Source organism: Felis catus, chromosome B4, assembly GCF_018350175.1.
Source record: "Felis catus isolate Fca126 chromosome B4, F.catus_Fca126_mat1.0, whole genome shotgun sequence".
Taxonomy (NCBI): Eukaryota; Metazoa; Chordata; class Mammalia; order Carnivora; family Felidae; genus Felis; species Felis catus.
This window is the reverse complement of record NC_058374.1, coordinates 20468652-20496556: the sequence shown is the minus strand read 5'-3', so window position 1 is coordinate 20496556 and position 27905 is coordinate 20468652. Positions and strand designations below refer to the sequence as shown.

At 37.5% G+C, this 27905-nt stretch overlaps 1 protein-coding gene across 18 annotated transcripts in view; it reads right to left on the bottom strand.

The window, feature by feature from the left end:
* MLLT10 (MLLT10 histone lysine methyltransferase DOT1L cofactor) overlaps positions 1-27905 on the bottom strand; it is a 237965-nt gene that overhangs the window by 176320 nt on the left and 33740 nt on the right. For 17 of the 18 annotated variants that reach the window (XM_045060978.1, XM_019834031.3, XM_045060975.1 and 14 more), the window contains one exon: positions 19555-19609. In XM_045060978.1, coding sequence (XP_044916913.1) covers positions 19555-19609 — 55 coding nt within the window. Of the gene's footprint in view, positions 1-7872; positions 7968-19554; positions 19610-27905 lie in introns of those variants that run through there. The other variant, XM_019834043.3, reaches the window with a different exon arrangement.

Below are 27905 nucleotides of genomic sequence, written 5' to 3'. Positions count from 1 at the left end.
GCCTGAACAGCAGGGGTTGAGATACCTGGTCACAGGACAAGAGACTGGGGTGGTGCCATCACCGCCCCCCAACACCAACATGGTGGGATTTCAGAGAGCAATACAGTGGCCGCCACTGGTGGCAAGGCCTGCTTACCCCAAACCCTGCCCAACCCTGCCTGGCAACTGCTCACTTACTAGGGCAAGAGTAACACTAAGCCAAGACAGCCAGCCTCTCCTCCTGACAAGCACAGCCACCAGCATAGCATCCAGGCACCAACAGAGAACACTTTTTTTTTTTGGTTTTTTGTTTTTTTTACCTCCTTCATATTGTGCTTCTGGAATAAGGCTCATAGTTTGATTTTTTTTTTTTTTTTGTCATTTTATTTTTATCAAAGCTTTTTTAATTCTTCTTCCTTTTCTCTTTTTTTCTGCTTTTTTTCCTTTCTTTTTTCTTGGAATCTGATGTATACTTTTGATTCTCTGTTTTTTGTTATTGATGTTCCTTTTCTCATTTTATAGGATCCAGCTCCCTGTTCCCCGTTATTTTTTTTCCAGACTTACTTCAACAACAACAACAAAAAAAATCAAAGCACACCTGGTTAAAGGTCCAAACACTTCACCACTGCAACCAAGGAGGAGCTCTCCAGAAGACTGACCAGTGGGAAAGAGCAGCCAAATCACAACAGCACAGTGCACACAGCATACACCAGAAGCACTCTGTGGAGTGCCAGGCCCTCGTCAGTGTATGACCCCTTTTAAATATAGTTGTACTCTCAGGTGCAGGAAACATAAGGTTTAAATACACACAAAAGATGGAAATTTAGCCAAAAGGACAAGACGCAGGAATTCTCCACAAAAGAAAAATCAAAAATAAATCACAGCCAGGGACTTGCTCAAAACAGATATTAAAAATATATATATGAACAAGATTTTGAACCAAAGCCATAACCCTACTAGCTAGGCTTGAAAAAATGCATAGGGGAGGTGGGGGGAGGTAGGTTAAATGGGTGACGGGCATTAAGGAGGGCACTTGTTGGGATGAGCACTGGGGGTTATAGGTAAGTGATGAATCACTGGGTTATACTCGTGAAGCCAAGACTATGCTGTATCACTCTGTGTTAACTAACTAGAGAATTAAAAAAACAAAAATCAAAAAACATAGAAGACACCAGAGAAACTTTTGCTGCAGAGATCAAAGATCAAAGAACTAGTTAGGATGAATTTAAAAATGCTATAACTGAGATGCAAAACAAACAGGATACAGGGACAGCGAGGACCAATGAAACAGAGGAGAGAATAGGTGAAATAGAAGATAAAATTATGGAAAATAATGAAGCTTTAAAAAAGAGGGAAATGGGGCACCTGGGTGGCTCAGTCAGTTAAGCGGCTGACTTTGGCTCAGGTCATGATCTCGCGGTCCATGAGTTCGAACCCCGCATCAGGTTCTGTGCTGACAGCTCAGAGCCTGGAGCCTGTTTCAGATTCTGTGTCTCCCTCTCTCTGACCCTCCCCCGTTCATGCTTTGTCTCTGTCTCAAAAATAAATAAACGTTAAAGAAAAATTTTTTTAAAAAAGAGGGAAAGGAAGTAGCTAGATCATGAAGAGAGACTTTAGAAAACGAAGTGATTCCATGAAATGAAATAATATTCATATCATAGGAGTCCCAGGAAGAGTGAGAAAAAGGGACAGAAAGTTTATTTGAACAAATTCTAGCTAAGAACTTCCCTAATCTGGGGAAGGAAACAGGCACCCAAGGACAAGAGGCACAGGGAACTTCCTTCAAAACCATCAAAAACAGGACAACATCACGAGTTCTCATAGTGAAACTTACAATATACAAAGATAAACAGAGAATTCTGAAAGCAGCTAGGGACAAAACGTCCTTAATCTACAACAATAGACACATAAGGTTAATAGCAGACCTGTCCAAAGAAACTTGGCAAACCAGGAGGGAGTGACAGGAAATATTCAATATGCTGAATACAAAAAATGTGCAGCCAAGAATCCTTAATCCAGCAAGGCTGTCATTCAGAATAGAAGGAGAGATAAAGACCTTCCCAGACAAACAAAAACTAAAGGGGTTTGTGACCACTAAACTAGTCCTGCAGGAAATTTTAAGGGGGAGTCTGGGTGGAAGATGTTTAAAAAAAAAAAAAAAAACAAAGACCAAACATCAAAGACCACAGAGAACATCACCAGAAACACTAAATCTACGTATAACACAATGGCACTAAATTCGTATCATTCAACAATCACTCTGAATGCAAATAGACTAAATGCTCCAATTAAAAGACACAAGCTATCAGAATAGATAAAAAAATAAGATCCATCTATATGCTGTCTACAACAGACTCATTTTAGACCTAAGGACACCAACAGATTGAAAGTGAGGGGATAGAGAACCACCTATCACACTAATGGAGATCAAAAGAAAGTGGGAATAGCCATACTTACATCAAACAAACTAGATTTTGTTTTTTTAAATGTTTATTTATTCATTTTTGAGAGAGAGCGTGCACAAGAGCACAAGTTGGGGAGGGGCAGAGAGAGAAGAGGAAACAGAATCTGAGGCAGGCTCAGAAACTGTGAGATCGTGACCTGAGCCCAAGTCAGACACTTAACCAACTGAGCCTTCTGGGTGCTCCCACACAAACTAGATTTTAAAACAAAGACTGTAGGAGCACCTGGCTCAGTCAGTTAAGCGTCTGACTTCAGCCCAGGTCATGATCTCGTGGTTCATGGGTTCATGGGCTCGAGCCCTGCATCGTGTCGGGCTCTGTGCTGACAGCTCAGAGCCTGGAGCATGCTTGGGATTCTGTCTCTCCCTCTCTCTCTCTCTCTGCCCCTCCCCCACTCGCACTGTTTCACTCAAAAAAAAATGAATAAACATTAAAAAAAATTTTTTAAACAAAGACTGTAATAAGAGACAAAAAAGATCATTATAACATAATTAGTGGGTATATCCATCAAGAACACCTAATCATTGTAAATATTTATGTCCCCAACATGAAAGCATATAAATCAGTTAATCACCAACATAAAGAAACTCATAGATAATAATACCACAATAGTAGAAGACTTTAATACCCCACCTACAGCAATGGAAAAATCATCTAAGCAGAAAATCAACAAAGAAGCAATGTCTTTCAATGACACACTGGGCCAGATGGTCTTAACAGATATACTCAGAACATTTCATCATAGAGCAGCAGAATGCACATTCTTCTCCAATGCACATGGAACATTCTCCAGAACAGATCACATACTGGATCACAAATCAGCCCTCAACAGGTACAAAAAGACTGAGATCATACCATGAATATATTCAGATCACAACACTATGAATCTTAAAATCAACCAGAAGAAAAAATTTAGAAAGCCCTCAAATACATGGAGGTTAAAGAACATCCTAATAAAGAATGAATGGGTCAACCAAGAAACTAAAGAAATTTAAAAATACATGAGAGCAAATTACAATGAAAACACGACATTCCAGACTTATCAAAAAGAAAGGAGAGGACCCAAATAGATAAAATCACCAATGATGGAGGAGAGAGCACAACCAACACCACAGAAATGCAATTATAAGAGAACACTATGAAAAATTATATGCCAACCAACTAGACAATCTAAAAGAAATAAATTCCTAGGCACTTAGACACTACCAAAACTCAAACAAGAAAAAACAGAAAATTTGAACAGGCCCACAACCAGCAAAGAAATTGAATGAGTTATCAAAAATCTCCCAACATATAAGAATCCTGAGCCAGATGGCTTCCCAGGAGAATTCTATCAGACACTGAAAGAATACCTATTCTCAAACTGTTCCAAAAAGCAGAAATGGAAAGAAAGCTTCCAAACTCATTCTATGAAGCCAGCATTACCTTGATTCCCAAACCAGACAAACACCCCACTAAAAAGGAGAATTACAGGCCAATATCCCAGATAAACATGGATGGAAAAATTTTCAACAACACACCAGCAAACTGAATTCAAAAGGACATTAAAAGAATTATTCACCATGATCAAGTGGGTTCCTGGGCTGCAGGGCTGGTTCAATATTCACAAATCAATCAGTATGATGCACCACATTAATAAAAGAAAGAATAAGAACCATATGATCCTTTCAATAGATGCAGAAAAGGCTTTTGACAAAACACAACATCCTTTCGTGATAAAAACCCTCAAGAAGTAGGGATGGAAGGAACATGCCTCGACATCATAAAAGCCATATATATATGAAAGGCCCACAGCTAATATCATCCTCAATGAGGAAAAACTGAGAGCTGTCCCCCGACAGTCAGGAACACAAAAGGGATGTCAACTCTCGCGACTGTTATTCAACATAGTACTGAAGTCCTAGCCTCAGCAATCAAAAGAAATAAAAGGCATACAAATTGGCAAAGAAAAAGTCAAACTTTCACTCTTCACAGAGGACATAATATTCTACAAGAAAAGATTCCACCAAAAAACAGCTAGAACTGATACATGAATTCAGCAAAGTCTCAGGATATGAAATCAATGTACAGAAATCAGGTACATTTTTGCACACCAATAATGAAAGAGCAGAAAGAGAAATCACAGAATCGATGCCAATTGCACCAAAAACCGTAAGAAACCTTGAAATAAACCTAACCAAAGAGGTAAAAGATCTGTACTCTGAAAAGTACAGAAAGCTTAAGAAATTGAAGAAGACACAAAGAAATGGAGAAACATTCCATGCTCACAAAAGGGAGAACAAATATTGTTAAAATGTCCATACTACCCAAAGCAATCTACACATTCAACGCAAACCCTACCAAAATAATACCAGCATTCTTCTAAGAGCTAGAACAATCCTAAAATTTGTATGGAACAACAGAAGACCCCAAATAGCCAAAGTAATGTTGAAAAAGAAAACCAAACCAGGAAGCGTCACAATCCCAGACTTCAAGCTATATTACAAAGCTGTGATCATCAAGACAGTATGGTACTGGCACAAAAACAGACACAAAGATCCATGGAACAGAATAGAGAACACAGAAATGGACCCACAAACATATGGCCAACTAATCTTTGACAAAGCAGGAAAGAATATCCAATGGAATAAAGACAGTCTCTTCAGCAAATGGTGCTGGGAAAACTGGACAGCGGCATGAAGAATGAATCTGGACCACTTTGTTACACCATACACAGAAATAAATTCAAGATGGATGAAAGACCTAAACATGAGGCAGAAAACCATCAAAATTCTAGAGAAAGCAGGCAACAACCTCTTTCACCTTGGCCACAGTAACCTCTTACTAGACATGTCTCAGAAGGCACGGGAAACAAAAGCAAAAATCAACTATTGGGACCTCATCAAGATGAAAAGCTTCTGCACAGCTAAGGAAATAATCAACAAAACTAAAAGGCAACTGACTTTTTAGAATGGGAGAAGATATTTGCAAGTGACATACTGGATACAGGTTAGTGTTCAAAATCTATAAAGAACTTATCGGGCTCCTGGGTGGCTCAGTTGGTTAAACATCTGACTTCGGCTCAGGTTATGATGTCATGGTTCGGGAGTCCGAGCCCCACTTCATGTAAACGCGAGCCGGGCTTCGGGTGAGCCACTTGTCTAGCTCTGCCCCTCATGGGATTATCTCTCTGTCTCTGCCTCTCACTCACTAGCATCCTCTCTCTCTGAAAGAAAGAAAGAAAGAAAGAAAGAAAGAAAGAAAGAAAGAAAGAAAGAAAGAAAGAAAGAAAGAAAGAAAGAAAGAAAGAAAGAAAGAAAGAAAGAAAGAAAGAACTTCTCAAACTCAACACCCAAAAAGCAAATAATCCAGTGAAAAAATGGGCAGAAGACATGAATAGACACTTTTCCAAAGAAGACATCCAGATAGCTAAAAGATACATGAAAAAATGCTCCACATCACTCATCGTCAGGGAAATACTAATCAAAACCACAATGAGATACCACCTCACACCTGTTAGAATGGCTAAAATTAAAAACTCAGAAATCAACAGGTATTGGTGAGGATGTGGAGAAAGGGGAACACTTTTGCACTGTTGGTGGGAATGCAAACTGGTGCAGCCACTCTGCAAAACAATATGGAGTTTCCTCAAAAAATTAAAAATAGAACTAACCCTGCAACCCAGCAACTGCACTAGTAGGTATTTATCCAAAGGATACCAAAATGCTGATTCAAAGGGGCACATGCATCCGAATGTTTAGAGCAGCACTATTGACAGTAGCCAAATTATGCAAAGAGACCAAACGTCCACTGACTAATGAATGGATAAAGAGTATATACTATACATATACAATGGAATACTATTCAGCGATCAAAAAGAATGAAATCTTATCATTTGCAACAACGTGGATGTAACTAGAGTGTATTATGCTAAGTGAAATAAGTCAGAGAAGACAAATATATGATATCACTCATATGTGGAATATAAGAAATACAACAAATAAACATAGGGGAAGGAAAGCAAAAATAAAAACTGAGAGGGAGGTAAACCATAAGAGATTCTTCATATAAAGAACAAACTGGATTGCTAGAGGGGAGGTGGGGGGGGGGGGGGGATGGGCTAAATGGCTGATGGGCATTAAGGAGGGCCCCTGATGGGATGAGCACTGGGGATTATAGGTAAGTGATGGATCACTGGGTTCTACTTCTGAAACCAATACTACACTGTATATTAGAATTTCAATAAATTAATTTTTTTTAAAAAGTTTTATGTCACTTTTACTTGCTCTTGTTCCACCCCTCCTCAGATTGACAATGGTCTGGAAGACTGTATCCCGTGTCTCTAGTGTGGAACTCTCATCCCTGGTTCCAGAAGGGATACGGCAAAGCTTGTTCGCAAAGACCCGTGTTTTTTAACAGGCCTAACCGTATGACGGGCAGAGAAAACACATGAAGGACTGACTCAAGGCATTTGCCTTTGTTTCCCTTAACTTGGCTATTTCTCCAAGTGGTAAGAATTTAAGAGATTAATTGTAATCACCATGGTAACTACTTAAAATATATATAAAAAATGAAATAAGAATTAAAATCTGTGAGGTACCTATCTGGCTTAGTTGGTGGAACATGAAATTGTTGATGTGAGGGTGGCAAGTTCAAGGTCCGCCCTGGGTATAGAGATTACTTAAAAATAAAATCTTAAAAAAAAAAAAATTTAAAATCTGTCACAAGGGATAAAGAAAAACATTACACATTGAAAAATAGGTTAAAACACCAAGAAGATATAACATTTATAAACATACATACACCAAATATCACAGCTCCAAAATACATCAAACAAAAACAAATCTAATTAAAGCTAAAGACAGACAATTCTTCAGTTGGAAACTTCGCTACCCAAGTTTCAATAATGGACAGAACTCTGAAATTCAATAGGGATATATAGAGAACCAAATAACACTACAGATCACCTATGCCTACTAGACTAAAAACAGCCAAATACACATTCTCCCCAAATACACAGGAACACTCTCCAAGATAGATCATAGGTTAGGCCACAAAACAAGTGTCAATAAATTTTAAAACACCTGAGATCAGATCTTATCCAACCACAATGAAATGAAAACAGAAATTAAAAACAGAAAGCAGGATGTCTGGCTGGCTTAGTCATTAGAGCATTCAACTCTCGATCTCAGGGAGGTTGTGCATTCCAGCCCCACTTTGGGTACAGAGGTTATATAAAAATAAATTCTTAAAAAAAAAAGAAGTTAAAAACAGAAGGAAAACTGGAAAATTCACAAGTATGTGGAAATTAAACAACACTTAAATACCCAATGAGTCAATGAAGAAATCACAACTGGAAAATAAGCAGTAAAACAAAACAAAGGGAAAAAAACCATAACATACCAAATCTCATGTGATACACAGAAAGCTGCAATAAGAGATAAATTCATACCTGTAACACCTATGTTGAAAAAGAAGATGCTCGGGTGAGGTGCGGTGGGGTGAGGTGAGGAGGGGTGAGGTGAGGAGGGGTGGGGTGGTTGAACAAATAAGGGGATGAAAGCTTAAAATCACAGGCTTTCCTTCTAAAATGATGGAAATGTTCTAAAACTTCCTGTGGAAGTTGCACATATCTGTAAATATGAAAAAAACATGAATTGTACACTTCAAATGAAATATATAGTATATAAACTACATCCCAATTAAGCTGCTTTAAAAAATGAAGATCTCAAATCAATTAACTATATATATATATCTACTTGGAGAAGAAAAAGAACAAACTAAATCCAAAGCCAAACACAGGAAGGAAGATTAAAGATCACTGTGGAGACAAAAAAGAGAACAGAAAACCAATAAAAGGGGCACCTGGGTGGTTTAGTTGGTTAAGCATCCAACTTTGGCTTGGATCATGATCTCACAGTTTTTGAGTTTGAGCCCCACATCAGGCTCTGTACTGACAGCTTAGAGCCTGGAACTTCCTTCTGATTCTGTTTCTCCCTCTCTCTGCCCCTCCCCCACTTGTGCTGTCTCTCTCTCTCATAAAAAAATAAACCTGAAAAAAAGAAAAATAAAAAAACAAAAAGAATCAACAAAACCTAAAAATCTTTGAAAAGATCAATAAAACTGACCAACTTTAAGACTAAAAAAGAAAATACTCAAATTACTAAAATTGGAAACAAAAGGTGAGGACATTACCATTGACCTTACAAAACTAAAATTGTAAGAAAATACTATGGGGGCGCCTGCGTGGCTCAGTCAGTTAAGCGTCCGACTTCGGCTCAGGTCACGATCTCATGGTCCATGAGTTCGAGCCCCGTGTCAGGCTCTGTGCTGACAGCTCAGAGCCTGGAGCCTGCTTCGGATTCTGTGTCTCCCTCTCTCTCTCTGCTCCTCCCCCGTTCATGCTCTGTCTCTCTCTGTCTCAAAAATAAACAAACATAAAGAAAGAAAGAAAGAAAGAAAGAAAGAAAGAAAGAAAGAAAGAAAGAAAGAAAGAAAGAAAAAAGAAAATACTATGAACAATTACACACCAACAGATTAGACAACCTACATGAAATGGACAAATTCCTAGAAACACAAAAACTAACAAAACTGAAAGAGAACATCTGAACAGATAAAGAGACTGAATCGATGAGTAAGCAAAAATCTCTCAGCAAAGAAAAGCCCTGGATCAAATGCAGTCACAAGTGAATTCTACCAAACATTTAAAGAAGCATTAGGGGCACCTGGGTGGCTGAGTGGATTAAGCATCCAACTTTGGCTCAGGTCATGATCTCATGGTTCATGAGTTCGAGTCCCAAATCGAGCTCTGTGCTGACAGCTGAGAGCCTGAAGCCTGCTTCAGATTCTGTCTCCCTCCCTCTCTGTCCTTCCCCCACTCACATTCTCTCCCTCTCCCTTTCCAAAAATAAACATTTAAATAAATAAATAGACAGATAAATAAGTAAATAAATACATAAAATAAAATAAAATAAAATAAAATAAAATAAAATAAAATAAAATAAAATAAAATAAAAGCAACAAGCAAGCAAGCAAACAAGCAACATTAACGCAGGGGGCACCTGAGTGGCTCAGCTGGTTAAGCATCTGACTCTAGATTTCATCTCAAGACATGATCTCATGGTTCATGAAATCAAGCCCTGCATCCAGCTCTTCTGTGCTAACATCCTGAAGCCTGCTTGGTATTCTCTCTCACCCTCTATCCCTGCCCCTCTTTCTCAAAATAAATAAATAAACATTTTTTTTAAAGAATAAAATAAAGAAGCATTAACACAAATCTCAAACTCTTCCCATTAATAGAAGAGGAAGAATCACTTCCTAATTAATTCATTCTATAAGGTCAGCATGTTATCAAATGCCCCCAGAGCCCGACAAAACATAGGAAAACAAAATTACAGACCAATATCCCTTATGAATATACATGCAAAAAATCTTAGCAAAATACAGTGTATTAGTACCCTAGAGCAGCCATAAAAAATATTACATCAAATTTGGTAGCTTAAGAAAACAGATTTATTCTTTCACAGTTTGGGACACAGAAATCCAAAATCAACAGGCTTCTATCCTAACTTCTGGTGGCTCTGGCAATCCTTGGCATTTCTCAGTTCACAACTAGGTAACTCCAATCTCCACCTTAGTCTTCACATGGCCATGTACTGTGTCTCCTGTGTCTTCTCCAATCATCTTTTACAAGGACATTTATCATTGGATTTAGTGTCCATACTAGGCCAGGATGACCCCATTCAAGATCTTTACCTTAATTATACCTGTAAAGACCCTTATTCCCAAATGTGGTCATATCCTGAGGTTCTGGATGGACAATCTTTTGGGGGACAAAATTAAATAATTAAAAGAATTATACACCATGATCAAAAGGGATTTATGATAGAAATACAAAGGGTGTACAACATAAGAAAAACAGTCAATGTAATATATACCATTAATTTTTTAAAAAATTTAAAAACCACATCACAATCTCAATACAAAAAAAGCATTTGACAAAATTTGACACCTTTTCACAAGATAAAACTCAACAAAATAAAAAAAAAAATGGAACTTCCTCAATATGATAAGGAGAATTTTTGAAAAATCTACTGGTAACAACTAACTCAACAATGAAAGACTGATACTTTTCTCCCTAATATCAGGAAGAAGACATGGACACCCACTATCTAGTTCCACTGCTATTCAACATTGTACTAGAAATGCTAGCTAAAGCAATTAGGCAAGAAAAATAAAAAACATCCCAATTGGAAAAGATTAAGTAAAACTATCAGTATTCACATCATCTTACCTAGAAAAAAGCTTAAAGAACACACAAAAAACATTAGAACAAATTCAGTAAAGCTGCAAGGTGTAAGAACCACAAGATATCAGTTTTATCTCTACATGTGAACAATGAACAATCCAAACAGAACATTAAAGAAAAAATCCTTTTGTATCTAAAAGAATAAAATACTTAAACAAAGGATGTGAAAGACTTCCCCACTAAACACTATAGAGCAAGGCTGAAAGAAATTAAAGACATAAATAAATGGAAAGACACCCCACATTCATACAATAAAAACACTTAACACCATTAAGATAATAACTTTACCCAAAGCAATCTACAGATTCAGCACAACCCCTTATCAAAATTCCACAGATCTTTTTTGCAATCCTCAAAAATCACATGGACTAGAACCTGAACAGTCAAAGCAATACTGAAAGAGAAAAATAAAATTGAAACATTCACAGTTCCCAATTACAAAACTTATTATCAAAGCTATGGCCTTTCAAAAGTTTGTATTGGCATTACAACAGACATAAAGACCAATGGAATAGTAGAGTCCAGAAATAAATCCATGTATCTACAGCCAACTGATTTTCAACAAGGGTACCAAGACCAGTCAATGGGGAAAGAAGAATCTCTCCAACGAATGGTGCTGGGACATCTGGATATCCATATGCAAAAAAAAAAAAAAAAAGTTGGATTTAACTCAAAATGGATCAACAACTAAAAAAGTTCTAAAAAGAGAAGTCTTAGAAAGAAACATAGGTATAAATCTAACTGACCTTGGATAGCAATGGATTCTTAGATATGACACTAAAAGCATGAGCAACAAAGAAAAATTAAATAAACTGATACTAATCAAAGACTACTGTAAATCAAAGGACATTATCAAGAACATGAGAAGACAACATACAGACTGGGAGAAAAGATTTGCAAATCATGTATCTGATAGGGATCCAGAATACATAAAGAAGTCTTACAGCTCAACAACAAAAAGACAGACAACCCGATTACAAAATAGAAAAGAATATAAATAGGGGTGCATGGGTGGCTCAGTCAGTTAAGCGTCTGACTTCAGCTCAGGTCATGATCTCACGATTTGTGGGTTGAGCTCCATGTCAGGCTCTGGGCTGAGAGCTCAGAATTGAGAGCATGCTTCGAATTCTGCGTCTCTCTCTCTCTCTGCACTTCCCCTGCTCGTACTCTGTCTCTCTCTCAAAAATAAATAAACAATAAAACTAAAAGAGGGGCAGCTGGGTGGCTCAGTTGGTTGAACATCTGACTTTGGCTCAGGTCATGATCTTGAGGTTCATGAGTTCAAGCCCCACATTGGGCTCATTGCTGTCAGCCTGTCAGCGCAGAGCCTGCTTCAGATCCTGTGTCCCCCTATCTTTGCCCCTTCCCCACTTGCACTTTCCCCAAATAAATATTAAAGAAAGGGGAGGGGAGGGGAGGGGAGGGGAGGGGAGGGGAGGGGAGGGGAGGGGAGGGGAGGGGAGGGGAGGGGAGGGGAGGGGAGGAGAGGAAAGGAATAGACTTCTCTCCAAAGAAGATTCACATATGGCCAAAAGGCTCATGAAAAAAATGCTCAACATCACTTATTAGGGAAACAGAAATTAAAACCTCGAGGTACCACTTCAAACTCACTAGAATGGCTATAATTTAAAAATTCAGAAAAAAGTTAAGTGGTGGTGAGAATGAAAAGGAATTGGATCTCTCATACTTTGCTTGGAGGAGTGTAAAAATGGTGCAGCCACTATGAAGAACAGTTTGGTGGTTCCTCAAAAAGTTAAACACAGAATCATTGTATGACCCATCAGTGCCACTCCTAGTATATACTCCTCAAATCTAAAAACAGATAAAATAGGTTCTTCTACAATAATGTTCACAGTAGCACTATTCAAAACAGTCAAAAGGTAGAAACAATGCAAACATCCAACATAATGTAATCTCTCTCGTATGCATGTGCACACACACTCTCACTCTCCTTCTCTCTCTCTCTCTCACACACACACACACACAAATATTCAGCCATAAACACGACTGATACTAATACAGGCTGCAACAGTGATAACCTTGAAAACATTATGCCGAGAAAGAAGCCAGACTCAAAAGGTCATACGCTGTGTGATTATTATACTTAAGTAAAACATACAGAATAAGTAAACCCATAGAGACAAAAAGCAGACTGATGGTTGCCAGGGGCCAGGGGAAGAAGGAAGAATGCAGTTTCTGCTTATGAAAGTGTATTTTCTTTTAGGGTAATAAAAATGCTTTGGAAATAAGGGCAATTAGGGGCACCCGGGTGGCTCAGTCAGCTGAGCATCCAACTCTTGATTTCAACTCAGGTCATGATCTTGCAGTTTGTGGGATTGAGCCCCGTCTGGCTCTGCACTGATGGTGTGGAGCCTGGCTGGGATTCTCTCTCTCCCTCTCTCTCTCTGCCTCTCCTCCACACACGAATGCACTCTCTCAAAATAAATCCACTTTTGGGGCGCCTGGGTGGCGCAGTCAGTTAAGCGTCCGACTTCAGCCAGGTCACGATCTCGCGGTCCGGGAGTTCGAGCCCCGCGTCAGGCTCTGGGCTGATGGCTCAGAGCCTGGAGCCTGTTTCCGATTCTGTGTCTCCCTCTCTCTCTGCCCCTCCCCCGTTCATGCTCTGTCTCTCTCTGTCCCAAAAATAAATAAATGTTGAAAAAAAAATTTTTTGAAAAAAAAAATAAATAAATCCACTTTTCAAAAAATGTTTTGGGGGCACCTGGGTGGCTCAGTTGGTTAAGCATCTGACTTCGGCTCGGGTCATGATCTCATGGTTCATGACTTCGAGCCCCATGTTGGGGTCTCTGCTCTCAGCACAGAGCCCACTTTAGATCCTCTGACCCACTCTCTCTCTGCCCCTCCCCTGCTCATGTTCTCTCTCTCATCATTCTCTCTCAAAAATAAATAAAACATTAGAAAAATATTAAAAAATAAAGTAAGTAAGTTAGTTAGTTTTGGAAATTAACAGGGGTAGCAGTTGACCAATACTGTCAAAGTACTAAATACCACTGAACTGTATATCTTAGGATGGTAAATTTTATTCTACAGGAATTTTACCTCAATTTTAAGAAAAAAGAATAAAAGACCTTGTCCTTCCTTCACAAGCTATATTTCAGGATAATTAAGTAATTGATAAGAAATAGGTTTTCTTTATAGAAGTAATCCTGCTAGACGGGATGGGGTGGTGGGAATAAAAGAAGTAATCCTAATGCATGATAGAATATCACAATTTATTCAACCTCTATTCAATAAAATAATGGTCTAGATACTGGTCAACAGCTGCTGATACCACAAAAAAGAAAAAAGGAAGTATCATATGCTTCATGAAGAAGTCTACAACACCATGAAGTATTTTTAGCTGCCTCCACAATAAACTGAACGAACAAGCCTAACTACTCATGTACAGAAAATACATGGAACGAAGCAACGTGTTCACACACACACCATCTGAGATGCCATCAGCAACATCTACTGTGAGAAACCCTGCAGGGCAAATGTCCCACATTTTCCACAAGTAAACCAACAAGGAAATCAAGGGGGAGGATTACAAAGCGACCTAAGAGATATTTTAAGCAATTGCAACGTAGGCATCTTATAGATCCAGCTTATGGACCTTATTTGGATACTGACTTATTCAAACATAAAAAGATAACATTTAGGGGTACCAAGTGGCCCAGTGGGTTAAGCGTCAGACTCTTGATTTCGGGTCAGGTCATGATGTCACAGTTCATGAGACCAAGCCCCACACTGGGCTCTGCACTGACAGCACGGAGCCTACCTGGGATCCTGTCTCTCCCTCTCTGGCCCTCCCCTATGCTGGCACGCATGCACATTCTCTCTCTCTCTCAAAACAAATACATAAACAATAAAAAAATTAAGAAAAAGATAAAAACAGAAAAAGAAAAACATTTAGGAGATCAGGAAACTTCAAACAAAGACTGAACGCTTGATGGCTTTAAGAAATTCTTGTCAATTTTTTATGTGTCATAATATATTGTGTATTTTTTAAATATCCATGCGTGTCAGTGATGCTCACAAAATTCAAAATAATCATAAGAATGGGGTATGGAAAGGTATAAATGAAACAAGACTGGCCATGACTTGATCACTGTTAAAGGTTGGTCCCTGGGGATTCTCCCTACTTTTTTGCAGGCTCAAAATTTCCCATAATGAAATAGACATAATTTTTCAATATACCTGTAAACTTTTACCACTTAATACCTCTGCTGTCCATTCCTTCATTTTTACCCTCCTACCTCCTACCTATCTGCAACCAGTCCCTCATCAATCTCTCCCTTAGACTGCAATAAAGCAGAGTCTCATCTTTGCAAGGTTCAGATTCTAAAGCAAAAAATAAGCATAATCAAAACTATCCTTGGGGCACCTGGGTGGCTCAGTCAGTTAAAGGCCCAACTTCAGCTCAGGTCCTGACCTCGTGGTTTTTGAGTTCGAGCCCTGTGTCAAACTCTGTGCTGACCACTCAGAGCCTGGAGCCTGCTTCAGATTCTGCGTCTCCCTCTCTCTCTGCCCCTCCACTACTTGCACTCTGTCTCTCAAAAATAAATAAACATGAAAAACAATTTAAAAAAAAACTATCCTTGAAAAATCCCTTAAAATTCCAACAGAAAATGCATTACACTGTATATCATTTTGAATATATATAAATATCAAGATTCTGTAAGTTCTTCTCATCTTTCTGTCTGTCACATAGTGTCTACCAATGACCCTCAATTCATTTTGAAATTTCTTCAACAATTCAAATAAATAATCCAATTAAAAATGGGCAGAGGACATAGACATTCCTCCAAAGAAGACATCTAGATGACCCACAGACACATGAAAAGATGCTCAACATCACTCATCATCAGAGAAATGCAAATCAAAAGTACAATGAACTATCACCCCACACCTGTCATAATGGCTAAAATAAAAAAACACAACAAACAAGTGTTGGGAGGATGTGAGGAAAAAGGAACCCTCGTGCACAACTAGTGAAAATGCAAAATTGTGCAGCCACTATGGAAAACAGTATGGAGGTTCCTCAAAAATTAGAAATAAAATTGCCATATGATCCAGCAATCACACTCCTAGGTATCAACCCAAAGAATACAAAAAAAACTCTGGTTTGAAAAGATATATTCACTTCTATGTTTATTGCTGCATTATTTACAATAGCCAAATTATGGAAGCTGCCCAAATGTCCACTGATAGATGAATGGCTAAGAAGATGTGGGAGTGCCTGGCTGGCTCAGTCAGAAGAGCATGCAACTCCTGATCTCAGGGTTGTGAGTTCAAGACTCACGCTGGGTGCAGAGATTGCTGCAAAGAAAATAAACTTTAAAAAAGACATAGTATATACATATAATGGACTATTACTCAGCTATTAAAAGGAATGAAAGCTTGTCATTTGCAACAACACAGATGAATCTAGAGTTATAATACTAAGTGAAAAAAGTCAGAGAAAGACAAATACCATATTATTTTACTCGTATGTGGAATTTAAGAAATGAACAAACCAAAAAAAAAAAGAGACAAACCAAAAAAAAAAAAAGTACTCTTAACTATAGAGAACAAACTAATGGTTACCTGAGAGGAGGTGTGGGGGGAGGCGGGGGGGGGGGGGGGTGGTATGAAATAGGTGAAGGGGAAGAAGAGTAACACTTATCAGGCTGCCTGGGTGGCTCAGTCAATTAAGCACCTGACTCTTAAGTTTGCCTTGGGTCATGATCACATGAGATCAAGCCTGGGCATGGCACCTGCCTAAGATTCTCTCTCTCTCCCTCTGCCCTTCCCCCACTCAGGCTCTCTCTCAAAAATAAAACAAAACAAAAATGTGTAATACTCTTGATGAGCATGGAGTAATATACAGAATTGTTGAATCACTATCTTTTACTCTTGAAACTAATATAACACTGTATGTTAACTATACTAGAATTAAAAATTTTCTGAATTAAAAAAATAAATGCGAAGTAGCATCACCACCTCTTGCCTGACCCCTCAATAATATATTTCATATCTTTGTCAATGATGGTTGGGAAAGCCTTACAGTCATTCACAGGGAGTCCCATTAACGTTTGCCTAGAGTGTATGCTCACTGGGTAAAATGGCAAACTGAATTACCTCTACAATTTATTTATTTGCCTATATCTCTCCCCATCCCCCAGGATATATAGTTGATTTCAAGTATGTTAAATGCACTCATAATTCAGCTCCACTATTCTTTTTTATAGCCGGTGTAGTGTCATATCCTTCCAATCTATTCACCACAATGCCATCAGAGAGTGATCCTTCTAAAATAGAAATCTGTTACTCCTCAGCTTCAGTGGCTCCCCACAATCAACAGGATGAAGTCCTTAGGACAGAAAAGGAGGTGGGGAAGGAGGGGGGGAAGGAGGGGGAGAGGGAAGGGAGGAGAAGGGAAGGACAGGAGCAGGGGAGGGGAAGGAATGACAACTTTGTGTGTATTATCGGTTTCACCTCTCAGAAGGCCTGCCATTCAAACCTTAGTCTAATTCCCAATTGTTTCCAATTCTGTATATCTGTGTCTTTATCATTTGCTTCTCCTTCTGCCTGTAATACCCCAACCCCACTTTTCACATACTAACCTATGTTAAGCTTAAGTATTTACTTACCTTTAACAACTGAGAACTACATACAGCAGCTGAGATTGAGAAAATTAAAAGCTGCATTGAGAAACTCCTCATCCTGATTGCCAGAAAAGGAAAACCTAAACTAAAAACTTGTAATATACTTTCCAGCATGAAAAAAAGGGTATTAGATATTAAAGAACAGTTATTATCAATACTGTACCATCAGGTACATTGTGGGGTTTTGTTAACTACTCTAGAAATATAATTAGCATTTCTATAGGAAAATGCATTCCAGGTTCCAAAATAATTTACAAATCAATTTTGGAACATAATTTAGTCAGAATGTTTTAAATACACATCAAATTTAGACTCTAACAAAGATGGCATTTCAAATCAGTGAAGAAAAGATGAACAGTTTAATCAATGGTGATGGGACAAATGGAAGCATTTTAGCATCTAGGAAAAAATAAAGTTGGATCCATACCTCACATTGTATTACCTGGATACATTCCAAATGTATCAAAGATTAAACTGTAAAAAAAAAAGAAACCATAAAAATACTAGAGGAAAATGTGAAAGAATTCCTTTACTAACTCTGGAGTATGGAAAGCCTTTCTAACTAATGGTTCAAAATACAGAAGCCATGAAAGACAAGATTAAAAAATAAACCTAAATAAAAATCAAGAACTTCTGCATGGTAAAAAGCCCCATAAGACTGAACAAATGGGAAAACCTGGTTCATCTCATATCACAAAAGCCTAAGGAATGAGGGGCTCCTATGAAAGCTCCAACAAATCAAAAAGAAAATGATCAACAACCAAAGAGAAAAATCATATTAACAGACCACAAAGAGAAAAATGCAAATTGCTTTTAAAAACGTAAGATGCTCAGCTTTACTCATAATAAGAGAAATGTAAAATAAATGCTCTGAGATACCAATTTTCACCTACTGGATTACCAAAGGGTATGGAGAACACAAGTTTTTCATTCACTGCTGCTGGAAACAAATTGGCACAACCACTAGGGAGAATAATTTGGGAATATCTACCAAACTAACTGCAAAATCCCTTTCACCCAACAGTTCCACCCTGGGAATTAATAATCCTACAGACATAAGCGCATATATGCAAAATGACATGTATACAAGTCATGAAAGCAGAAGATCAGAAAGTCTATCAACAGGTGACTGATCACACAAAAAAAGAAAGCTTTAAACTATTAAGATAAATTTGTTCACTGGAAAAATTAAGATACTTAAAAATTAAAGAAGAAAATATTTGTTAATTCACATTTATTTCTATATGCAAAAATAAAAAACCTAGAAGGATATGTAGAGAAGTAATAACAGCAACTATATCAAAGCAGGAAAGTTGTTGAGAAACTAGGCAAATGGTGAACAAGGATAGGAGAAAAGGTTTCTAACATTTTTTAAATTTTGTACATGACTGTGTAACAGTCTAACCATTAAGTTTGTATACAAATAAATTTATGTAGAGCCAGGCAAAAACATTTTATTTTTCCCTTTCATTTACTAACATCATTACTCTATCCCAAAATGCTTTAGAATTGGCTGCCCAAAATGGAAGTGTACTAACAGTAGTCATAACCTGTGCTTTTAAAAGTTTCTTTATCGGTTAGTTTTCATAGTATGCACAGTTTAAGACATTCATGTTTACATATTTAAGAATGGTACTGAGTTATAAAGAAACACGGATTTCTCAGAGGAAAGTAATGAAAAATGGAGATATAAATGAGAAATACATAAGGGTTCTCAGGAAAGCACACCAAAATTTAAAGACAGAAGTCAGTATTTCTTTATATTCAAGCAACAAAATTCCTCAGGGTGTTAAAATTAAGAATTCACTGGAAATATCATCTGTCTAGCAGTACACAAAAGAGAGGGAAAAAAAGATTCTAAAACACTATAGTTTAGCTCTAACAAAAAAAGTGGTTTATGTTTCCAAAAATAATTTCTAATATAAGAAATTGTACCCATTTTTTTTTTTAAATCAAGATTTTAATTAGAAGTATGTAGACCATTCTGCACAAGAAAAGGGCTTAAAAGTTTGCCCACGAAGTAGGGGGGAAGAAATCCATAAATTACATACACTACTATTACAATTATTTGAGTGGTAAACATTTATTTGATATTATAATATGAACTGCCAGATATTTTTAAATACCCCCCACTCCACTTTTCAATAAAAAATTTTTAAAAAGTCTCTGTACTTACCCCCATTATCTGTTCTTTTTAAAGCTCCATCCTTATGAGGACACAGTTCACATCTCTATGTAAAAAAAAGAAAAAAAGATTTTTCAGATTACCAAGCTATAACAAATTCTCTATAACTTCAAAACTATTAAAAATGTGGGAGTATGTACACTACTTACCACTAAGAGTTTTTCAGAACATTCCTCACAAAGTAATTCTCCTCGACATGGGATCATCCTCAGAACACCAGATAATTTTATACACATCTATACATATGTGCGTATATAAATATGTACACATATACACACATGTTTTAAGTAATTGCTACACCCAATGTGGGGTGTGAACTCACAACCCACAGATCAAAGAGTCACATGCTCTGACTGAGCCAACCAGGAACACCATCAGATAACAACTTTACAAAAGTATTACTCAACTGTTACATTCCTGCCATGATTTTTTGTAACATGAATAAATACAAAGAGGGGGCTGAAGCACAGTTTTTAACATGTGCCTCTATCCCTTTGCTTTCTGTCTAGGATTATCTAGTATTATCATAGTCAGTTAGGTTTGGTTTCTCCTAAAATAAAGAGCCAAAGTCAAAAACTTTGAATTTTGATTTAAATGAGGGGCAGCTGGGTGGCTCAGTTGGTTAAAACACCCGACTTTGCTCAGGTCGTGATCTCACAGTTTGTGGGTTCGAGCCCCGCATCAGGCTCTGTGCTAACAGTTTGGACCTGGAGACTGCTTTGGGTTCTGTGTCTCCCTCTCTCTACCCCTCACCTGCTCACACACACTCACTCTCTCTCTCTCTCTCTCTCTCAAAAATAAATAAACATTTAAAAAAATTGGGGGGGGGGGGCGGCAAATACTGTTTCATATACTGTTGATAGCACTATAATCCAATTCTTTTGGAAAGCAATTTATAGCAACATGATTCCAGAAAAATACTAATTCAATTACTTCATTTCTAGAGAGTCAAAGGAAAAATATGATAGAAATAGGCACTAAGTACTATGTGTCATTTTTATATCATTTATATACTTTAATTTCAAGACATGAAAATGTATGTATATAAAAATACTTTATATGGCTTTTTATTATAACTATAAAAATTGTATGAAAAGTCTAACTGTATAACACTGAGAGAACTAATGTAATAGTACATTAACAAATATTTATACATAGAAATGAACTCTAAAATATACAAAACGTATTAACAGGATTATGGTGAGGATGGTAAGATTATGAGTGAATTTATTTCTTTATTCCAAAATACTTCTTTTATAATTGGAATTTTTGTAGCAATACATTACTACATTTTATATCTTCCTACTAAAGATAAAAATAATATAGGAGACTTTAAAGAAAAAACTTTCAGGAAAAGAAAAGAAGGTTAAGTTATAGTTAGAAGACTGTACCCTAAACCCAGGAAGAAAGGATCTGGTATGAGGGACCTTGGACCACAGGGATTCCAGATCCTACAGTCAACCAATCCAAAGTGGAAGGTTTTATAGGGCAGGATGCAGTCACACATGTTACTATTACAATTCCACAGATCCATTCTTATTTTAGTGAGAAGTAGTGTTAAAAAGGTATAAGCAGGGGGCCAAGGCAGGGGAAAAAACTAAAAATTAAAAATTAAAAATAGTACAAGTAAATCCTATGAAAGGTAGCAGACATTACAAGGAAACCAAAAACAAACAAGCACACATTAAAGACCTCACATTTTAGAGGGGGGAAAAAAAAAAAACAAACAAGAAAGAAAACGAAGGAAAAAGAAAAAACACCTTTAATTGAAATGGCCCCAACAGGGGCGCCTGGGTGGCGCAGTCGGTTAAGTGTCCGACTTCAGCCAGGTCACAATCTCGCAGTCGGTGAGTTCGAGGCCAGCGTCGGGCTCTGGGCTGACCGCTCAGAGCCTGGAGCCGGTTTCAGATTCTGTGTCTCGCTTTCTCTCTGACCCTCCCCCGTTCATGCTCTGTCTCTCTGTGTCCCAAAAATAAATAAATGTTGAAATGGCCCCAACAAATGCCAAGTTACACAAGGTGGCTCGCTCTTTTCTACATCATATAGTATAGCAAAAAATGATGCAACTATTTTCCATCTTCAGAATGTAAATGTCAATTTCCAAATACTTTTACTACTTTATATTAGATTCTTCTGCCAAAGGATAAAACCCACTATATCAACTCACTAAATCAAGTACAGCCAACAAAAATACTGACCTTCAGGAAGCTGTGGTTATGTAACAATCTACTGTACTCATACTGGCTTGCCCACACTGTGATTACCATCATATTGCAAAAACAACAAGGTAATAAATGAAAATAATACAAATAGATAAAAATAAATAAAATGATAAAAGAGAAGGTTTTAAGTTTGATCTTCCTCATATTATATAGAAGATATAACTGTGGCACACAGAAGCATCTGTAGGATAAAACATTTACCATCACTTTCTTTCTTTTTTTTTTTTTTTTTAAAGCAAAAGATAAAAAATAAATCTAAAATAACCTATCTTGGGGCACCTGACGTGGCTCAGTCGGTTAAGTGTCCGACTTCAGTTCAGGTCATGATCTCATGGCTCATGAATTCAAGCCCCGTGTCAGGCTCTGTGCTGACACCTTCAGAGCCTGAAGCCTGCTTTGAATTCTGTGTCTCCCTTTCTCTCTGCCCTTCCCCTGCTCATGCTCTCTCTCTCAAAAATAAACATTTTTTTTAACTTTAAAAAAATAAAACAAAATAATCTATATTCTCTTGTGTTTTACAAAGGCTCAAGGTTACAACAGAAATGAGCAACCTAGTGCCAAGGTTGTGGTCTCCAAACAACATTTCCCAAAGGAACCAGGACCCCTAAGAGATGTAGAGAATTCTTGGTCTAGGTCAAGTAAGTCCAGGTAACTTGTTCTATCAACTAGCCAGGAAGCAATAAAAGACTACTGTAGTCATGTCCAAAGGATTTATCAGCCAACCTAAAGAGGTTCCTGCCAGCCAAAGATGAAATCATTTAAGACCAATAAAAGATAATAACTGCAATGAACTGAAACACACCAAATATTTTTAAATCTGTAATAAAATTCATTTGTACTTCCAAAACAGCTAAGTAAGGTTATAAGAGAGAAACTCCTATACAGATAAACAGCCAGATTCTGGTTTCCCACTAGAAGTCAAAACTTGGAAGGAACCAGCAAGAAGTCTCCCATTTTTTAGGACTTACTTTTAGCCTGAAGGCAAATTTGTACATACAGGATCTGTCTCACTAACCTTGGACCATACATGCACAGAACAAGCTTGAACCCAATTAAGGAAAAATGAAATAAAACAAGATTTAAGCAACTGCTCAAAATATACAATAAGCAGTTTGAATCCAACCAAATCAACTGCCTGATAAAAGCAGTAACAGGGGCACCTGGGTGGCGCAGTCGGTTAAGCATCTGACTTCAGCCAGGTCACGATCTCGCAGTCCGGGAGTTCGAGCCCCGCGTCGGGCTCTGGGCTGATGGCTCAGAGCCTGGAGCCTGTTTCCGATTCTGTGTCTCCCTCTCTGTCTGCCCCTCCCCTGTTCATGCTCTGTCTCTCTCTGTCCCAAAAATAAATAAACGTTGAAAAAAAAAATAAATTTAAAAAATAAAAATAAAAGCAGTAACAATTTCCTCAAAGGAATGTAACAGAATCAAGGCTTCCCACATACAACATTCACAACGTCTAGAAAACAATCCAAATTACCTAATCTATTAAGAACCAGAAAAATGTTAATCATGCTTACGATAAACAACAATCAATAAAGGCCAACCAACCTTAAGATGACCTAGACACTGGAATTAAGACTTTAAATAGCGATTATAATAGAGTCCTAGGAGGCAAATAAAATGTACCTCTATGAAGTGAAATAAGAAATCCCAACAAGAAACTATAAAAAAAAATTTAATAAAAATTCTAAAACCCAAAGCTAAAATTTGTGAAGTGAAAAATTTACTGGACAGATTTAACAGAATCAAGATGACAAATAGAGTCAGTGAGCTTGAAGCTACACTAACTCAAATCTTTACTCTGAGAGAAAACAGTGGGGAAAAAATGAACAAGGCTTCAGGGACCGACTGAATGGTATCAAGAAATCGAACATGTATAACTGATGGTCTGAAAAGGAGGAAGAAAAGGGGTAGGGAGTAAGAATACAGAATATGACAATACCAAAAAGAGTTCTGAAAACTAGTGGACGAAAATTTTGATTTGAAGAAAGACAACTTTACAGATTCCAAAAGCACACGGAATCCCAAATAGCCAAACTGGTTGCTGAAAAGCAAACGCAGGAGATCTCTTCAAGGAGCCAAGAGAAAATGACACATCAGATACAGGGGAACAGTGATTAGAGAAATGGCTGATTTCTCATCATAAAGTATGGAAGCCAAAAGACAGTAAAATAAAATCTTTAAAGTGCTTCAAGAAAAAGAACTGTAGTTCCACCCAGAATTCTATATGCAACTAATATATCCTTCAAAAACAAAGGTGAAACAGATATTTTCACGTAAAAGGCAGTAAACAGAATTCATCACCAGAAGACATGGACTACAACAAAGGCTAATAGAAGAAGTTCTTCATAATAAAAGGTAATGGTACTAGATGAAAATATAAATCTTTAGGAAGTGAAGAAGAGGACCACAAATGGTAAATACCTGAAGAATATAAAAAACTTTAGTTCCTAAATTCTCAAAACTACAAATGATTATTGAAAGCAAAAATTATAATACTGTTTTCTGGAGGTTATAACGTATAGATCTAACACATATAACAAGAGCATAACTGACAGCAGATAAACGGTACATCAAACAATCTCTATGGTTGCAAGATTTCTACACATTCAAGAAGTGATACAGTATTAACTGTAAGTGGTACACTATATAAATACACGATAAAAAGCTAAGGAAAGATATTAAAATTGCTAAAGAAATAAATGCTAAAAGGAATAGCTTTACAAAACTGATACATTAAAATTCTAATCTATATGCAGGCGTGCCCGGGAGGCTCAGTCGGTTGAGCGACCGACTTCGGCTAAGGTCATGATCTTGCGGTGAGTTTGAGCCCCTCTTCTGGCTCTAAGTTGACAGCTCAGAGCCTGGAGCCTGCTTCAGTTCTCGGTCTCCCTCTCTCTGCCCTTCTGTTCATGCTCTCTCTCCCTCTCAAACAAATAAATAAACTTTAAAAAAAATGTTTTTTAATAAATAAAACAAAAGACATGCAAGACCAAAGACTCAAAACTACAAAATATAGGGAAGAAAAAAAAAAAACAAAGATGATCTCAATAAATGGAGATATACCTTGTAATTAAGAGGAAGACTTGTGACACCCAGGGGACTCAGTGGGATAAGTGTCCAACTTCAGCCCAGGTCATGATCTCACAGTTCGTGAGTTCGAACCCTGTGTCAGGTTCTGTGCTGACACCTTAAGAGCCTGGAGCCTGCTTCAGATTCTGCCCTCCCCCCTCCCCTCCCCCTGCTCTGCCACTCTCCCACTCACACTCTGTCTCTCTCTCTCAAAAATAAACAAACATTAAAAATATTTTTTTAATAGGAAGACTCAACATGTTAACATGTCAATTCTCCTCAAACTGACCTACAGATTGAAAGCAATGATAATCATAATCCTATCAACCTTTTTGAAGAAACAGAAAAGCTAATATTGTAATTTATATAAAGTGCTTAAGACTTAAAATATGCAAAGCAATCTTGATAAGGATGGAAAAGGTTGAAGGACTTGCAAATCTAACTTCAAGACTTACTATAAAATACAAATAATCAAACTAGTATTACAATGATATAAAGACAGACAAATAAATCAATGGAGCCGAATGAAGACTCCTGCAATAGCCCACTTATGAAGCCAAGTGCTGTTTCACCAAAGCAGTTCAGTAAGGAAAGGAGACTCTTTTCAACAAATGGGGCAGAAACTGGTTATCCAGATGCAAACAACAGACCCTACAAAACTTAACTTGAGATACAGTACAGACCTAAGTTTAAATTAACAAAAACAAAGTTTTAGATGAAACAAAGCAAATGACCTTCATGATTTCAGGGTTAGGCAAAAGTGTCTTAGCTCATAGTAGACAATAAAGACAAAAAAATGACAGACTTCATCAGACAAATATTTCTGCTCATCAAAAGCACAGTTAAGTAAATAAGATGGGGTGCCTGGGTTGGCTCAGTCAGTTGAGCGTCCAACTTCAGCTCAGGTCATGATCTCATGGTTCACGGGTTAGAGCCCGGCGTCGGGCTCTGTGCTGACTGACAGCTTGGAGCCTGGAGCTTGCTTTGGATTCTGTGTCTGCCCCTTTCTCTGCCCCCCCCCCCCCCCCGTTCATGTTCTCTGTCTCAGAAATAAATAAACATTAAAAAAGAAAAGGAGGGGCGCCTGGGTGGCTCAGTCGGTTAAGCATCCGACTTCGGCTCAGGTCATGATCTCACAGTTCGTGAGTTCGAGCCCTGCGTCGGGCTCTGTGCTGACAGCTCAGAGCCTGGAGCCTGCTTCAGGTTCTGTGTCTCCCTCTCTCTCTCTGACCCTCCCCCGTTCATGCTCTGTCTCTCTCTGTCTCAAAAGTAAATAAACGTTAAAAAAAAAACTTAAAAAAAAAAAAAAAAGAAAAGGAAAGGAGGGAAAAAAACACAGACTTGGAGAAAGTACTTACAAAACATTTATCTAACAAAAGACTAGTATCCAGGACATGTAAGGATCTTTAAAAAGACAGAATTAAAAAGCGGGGGGGGGGGGGGAATTTTACCAAACTCTTCACAAGGGAAAACACACAAATAGTCAACAAGCAAGTTAAAATGTGCTCAACATCACTAGTCATTATGAAAATGTACAATAAAACCATAATAATATCACTTCTAGTCAGGATTGAGTAAAAGGGACCAACTTCAACCTTTTGCATAAGATAACAAAAACCTAACAAAATGTATATGAAACAACAGCACTGAATATTTTGGAAAACTAATGAAAGACAGTGATCCTGGGAAACAAAAAACAAACAACAAGAGAGGCCATACATTTGCCCAGCTTACTGCCTTGAGTTTCCAGGCCATGAACAGGCAGAAGGAACCCAGGCAGGGCATGTGGTCTCCCCAAGTTGAAGAAATAATGTTGGGCGTCCAAGAAAGCCAAGGCAGTTAGAACTCAAAAGGAATACTGGCACTGAGGAGAGAGCTAGAGAAAAAGAAAAAGGAAGAGATCTACGGAGGCCTGTCCTAGAAAATACTGAGTAATCAGTACTTGCATGTGAGAGAACTATTCAAGGCCAGGTAGAGAACCACCAGTTGAATCAGAAATAACCCCAGCACCAGAACTCACAGAAGGATGCAAATAATGCTTGTTTCGGAAAGTCAGAATTAAAACACCCAATAATTAATACTGCATCAAAGTACTAAGAAGGATTATGCCTCCGAAAGTGGGAAAAGTTAACCCTAGACTGAACTGAGCCCTGGTCTATCTAAACAAAACATAAAACCAAGACCCAAAAGGGACAAACTTTTCTAATAACCATGTCACAGAACAAAGTACAAAAAGTATTTTTAGGCATACTAAAATAGAGAACATAACAAGATAAAATTCACAATGATTAAAAATCAATACAAACTTACAAGACATACACACAGAAGCAACAAATTACATCCAATAATGAAACAAGTACCAGTCAAACCAATCTTGAAATGACACATAACAAATTTAGTACACAAATCTTATAAAACAATTATAGTGAATACACTCACTGTTCAAAAAGCTGGCAAAAACATTAAACATGTTAAGTAGAAATATGAATAAGAGTTTTTAAAAATTTGAACTTCTAGCGATGAAAATGACCAAGGTCTAAGATGAAAAATATACTGAAAAAAAAAAAGATGAAAAAGATATTGTATAAGATTTACAGCACAAGAAATCAAGTAATAGCTAATAACTAAAATGAAACACATAGAAAAAATACTTTAAAAAATTAACAAAGTATGGGGCACCTGGCTGGCTCAGTAAATGGAGCACAGGACACTTGATCTTGGGGTCGTGAGTTTGAGCCCCAAGAGTAGAGTTTACTTAAAAATAAATGAAGAGAGTTTAAGTTAGCTGTAGGTTAACTTCAAAAGGCCAAATATACTTGAATTTGGAGCCACTAACAAGGAGATAATGCAGGTGAAAAAAATCGGGAAAAATGTCAACAATTTGCCATTCTTAATGATATTATAAGCATACAGAACAAAAGCACTCTTTAAACACCAAGCAATAGAAACATAATGAAATGTAAACCATGTGTCAATATATCCAAAGAAAGAAAGAAATGTAAACTAAAACATATGATTACAATTGGCAAAAATCTTTCTATATAATAT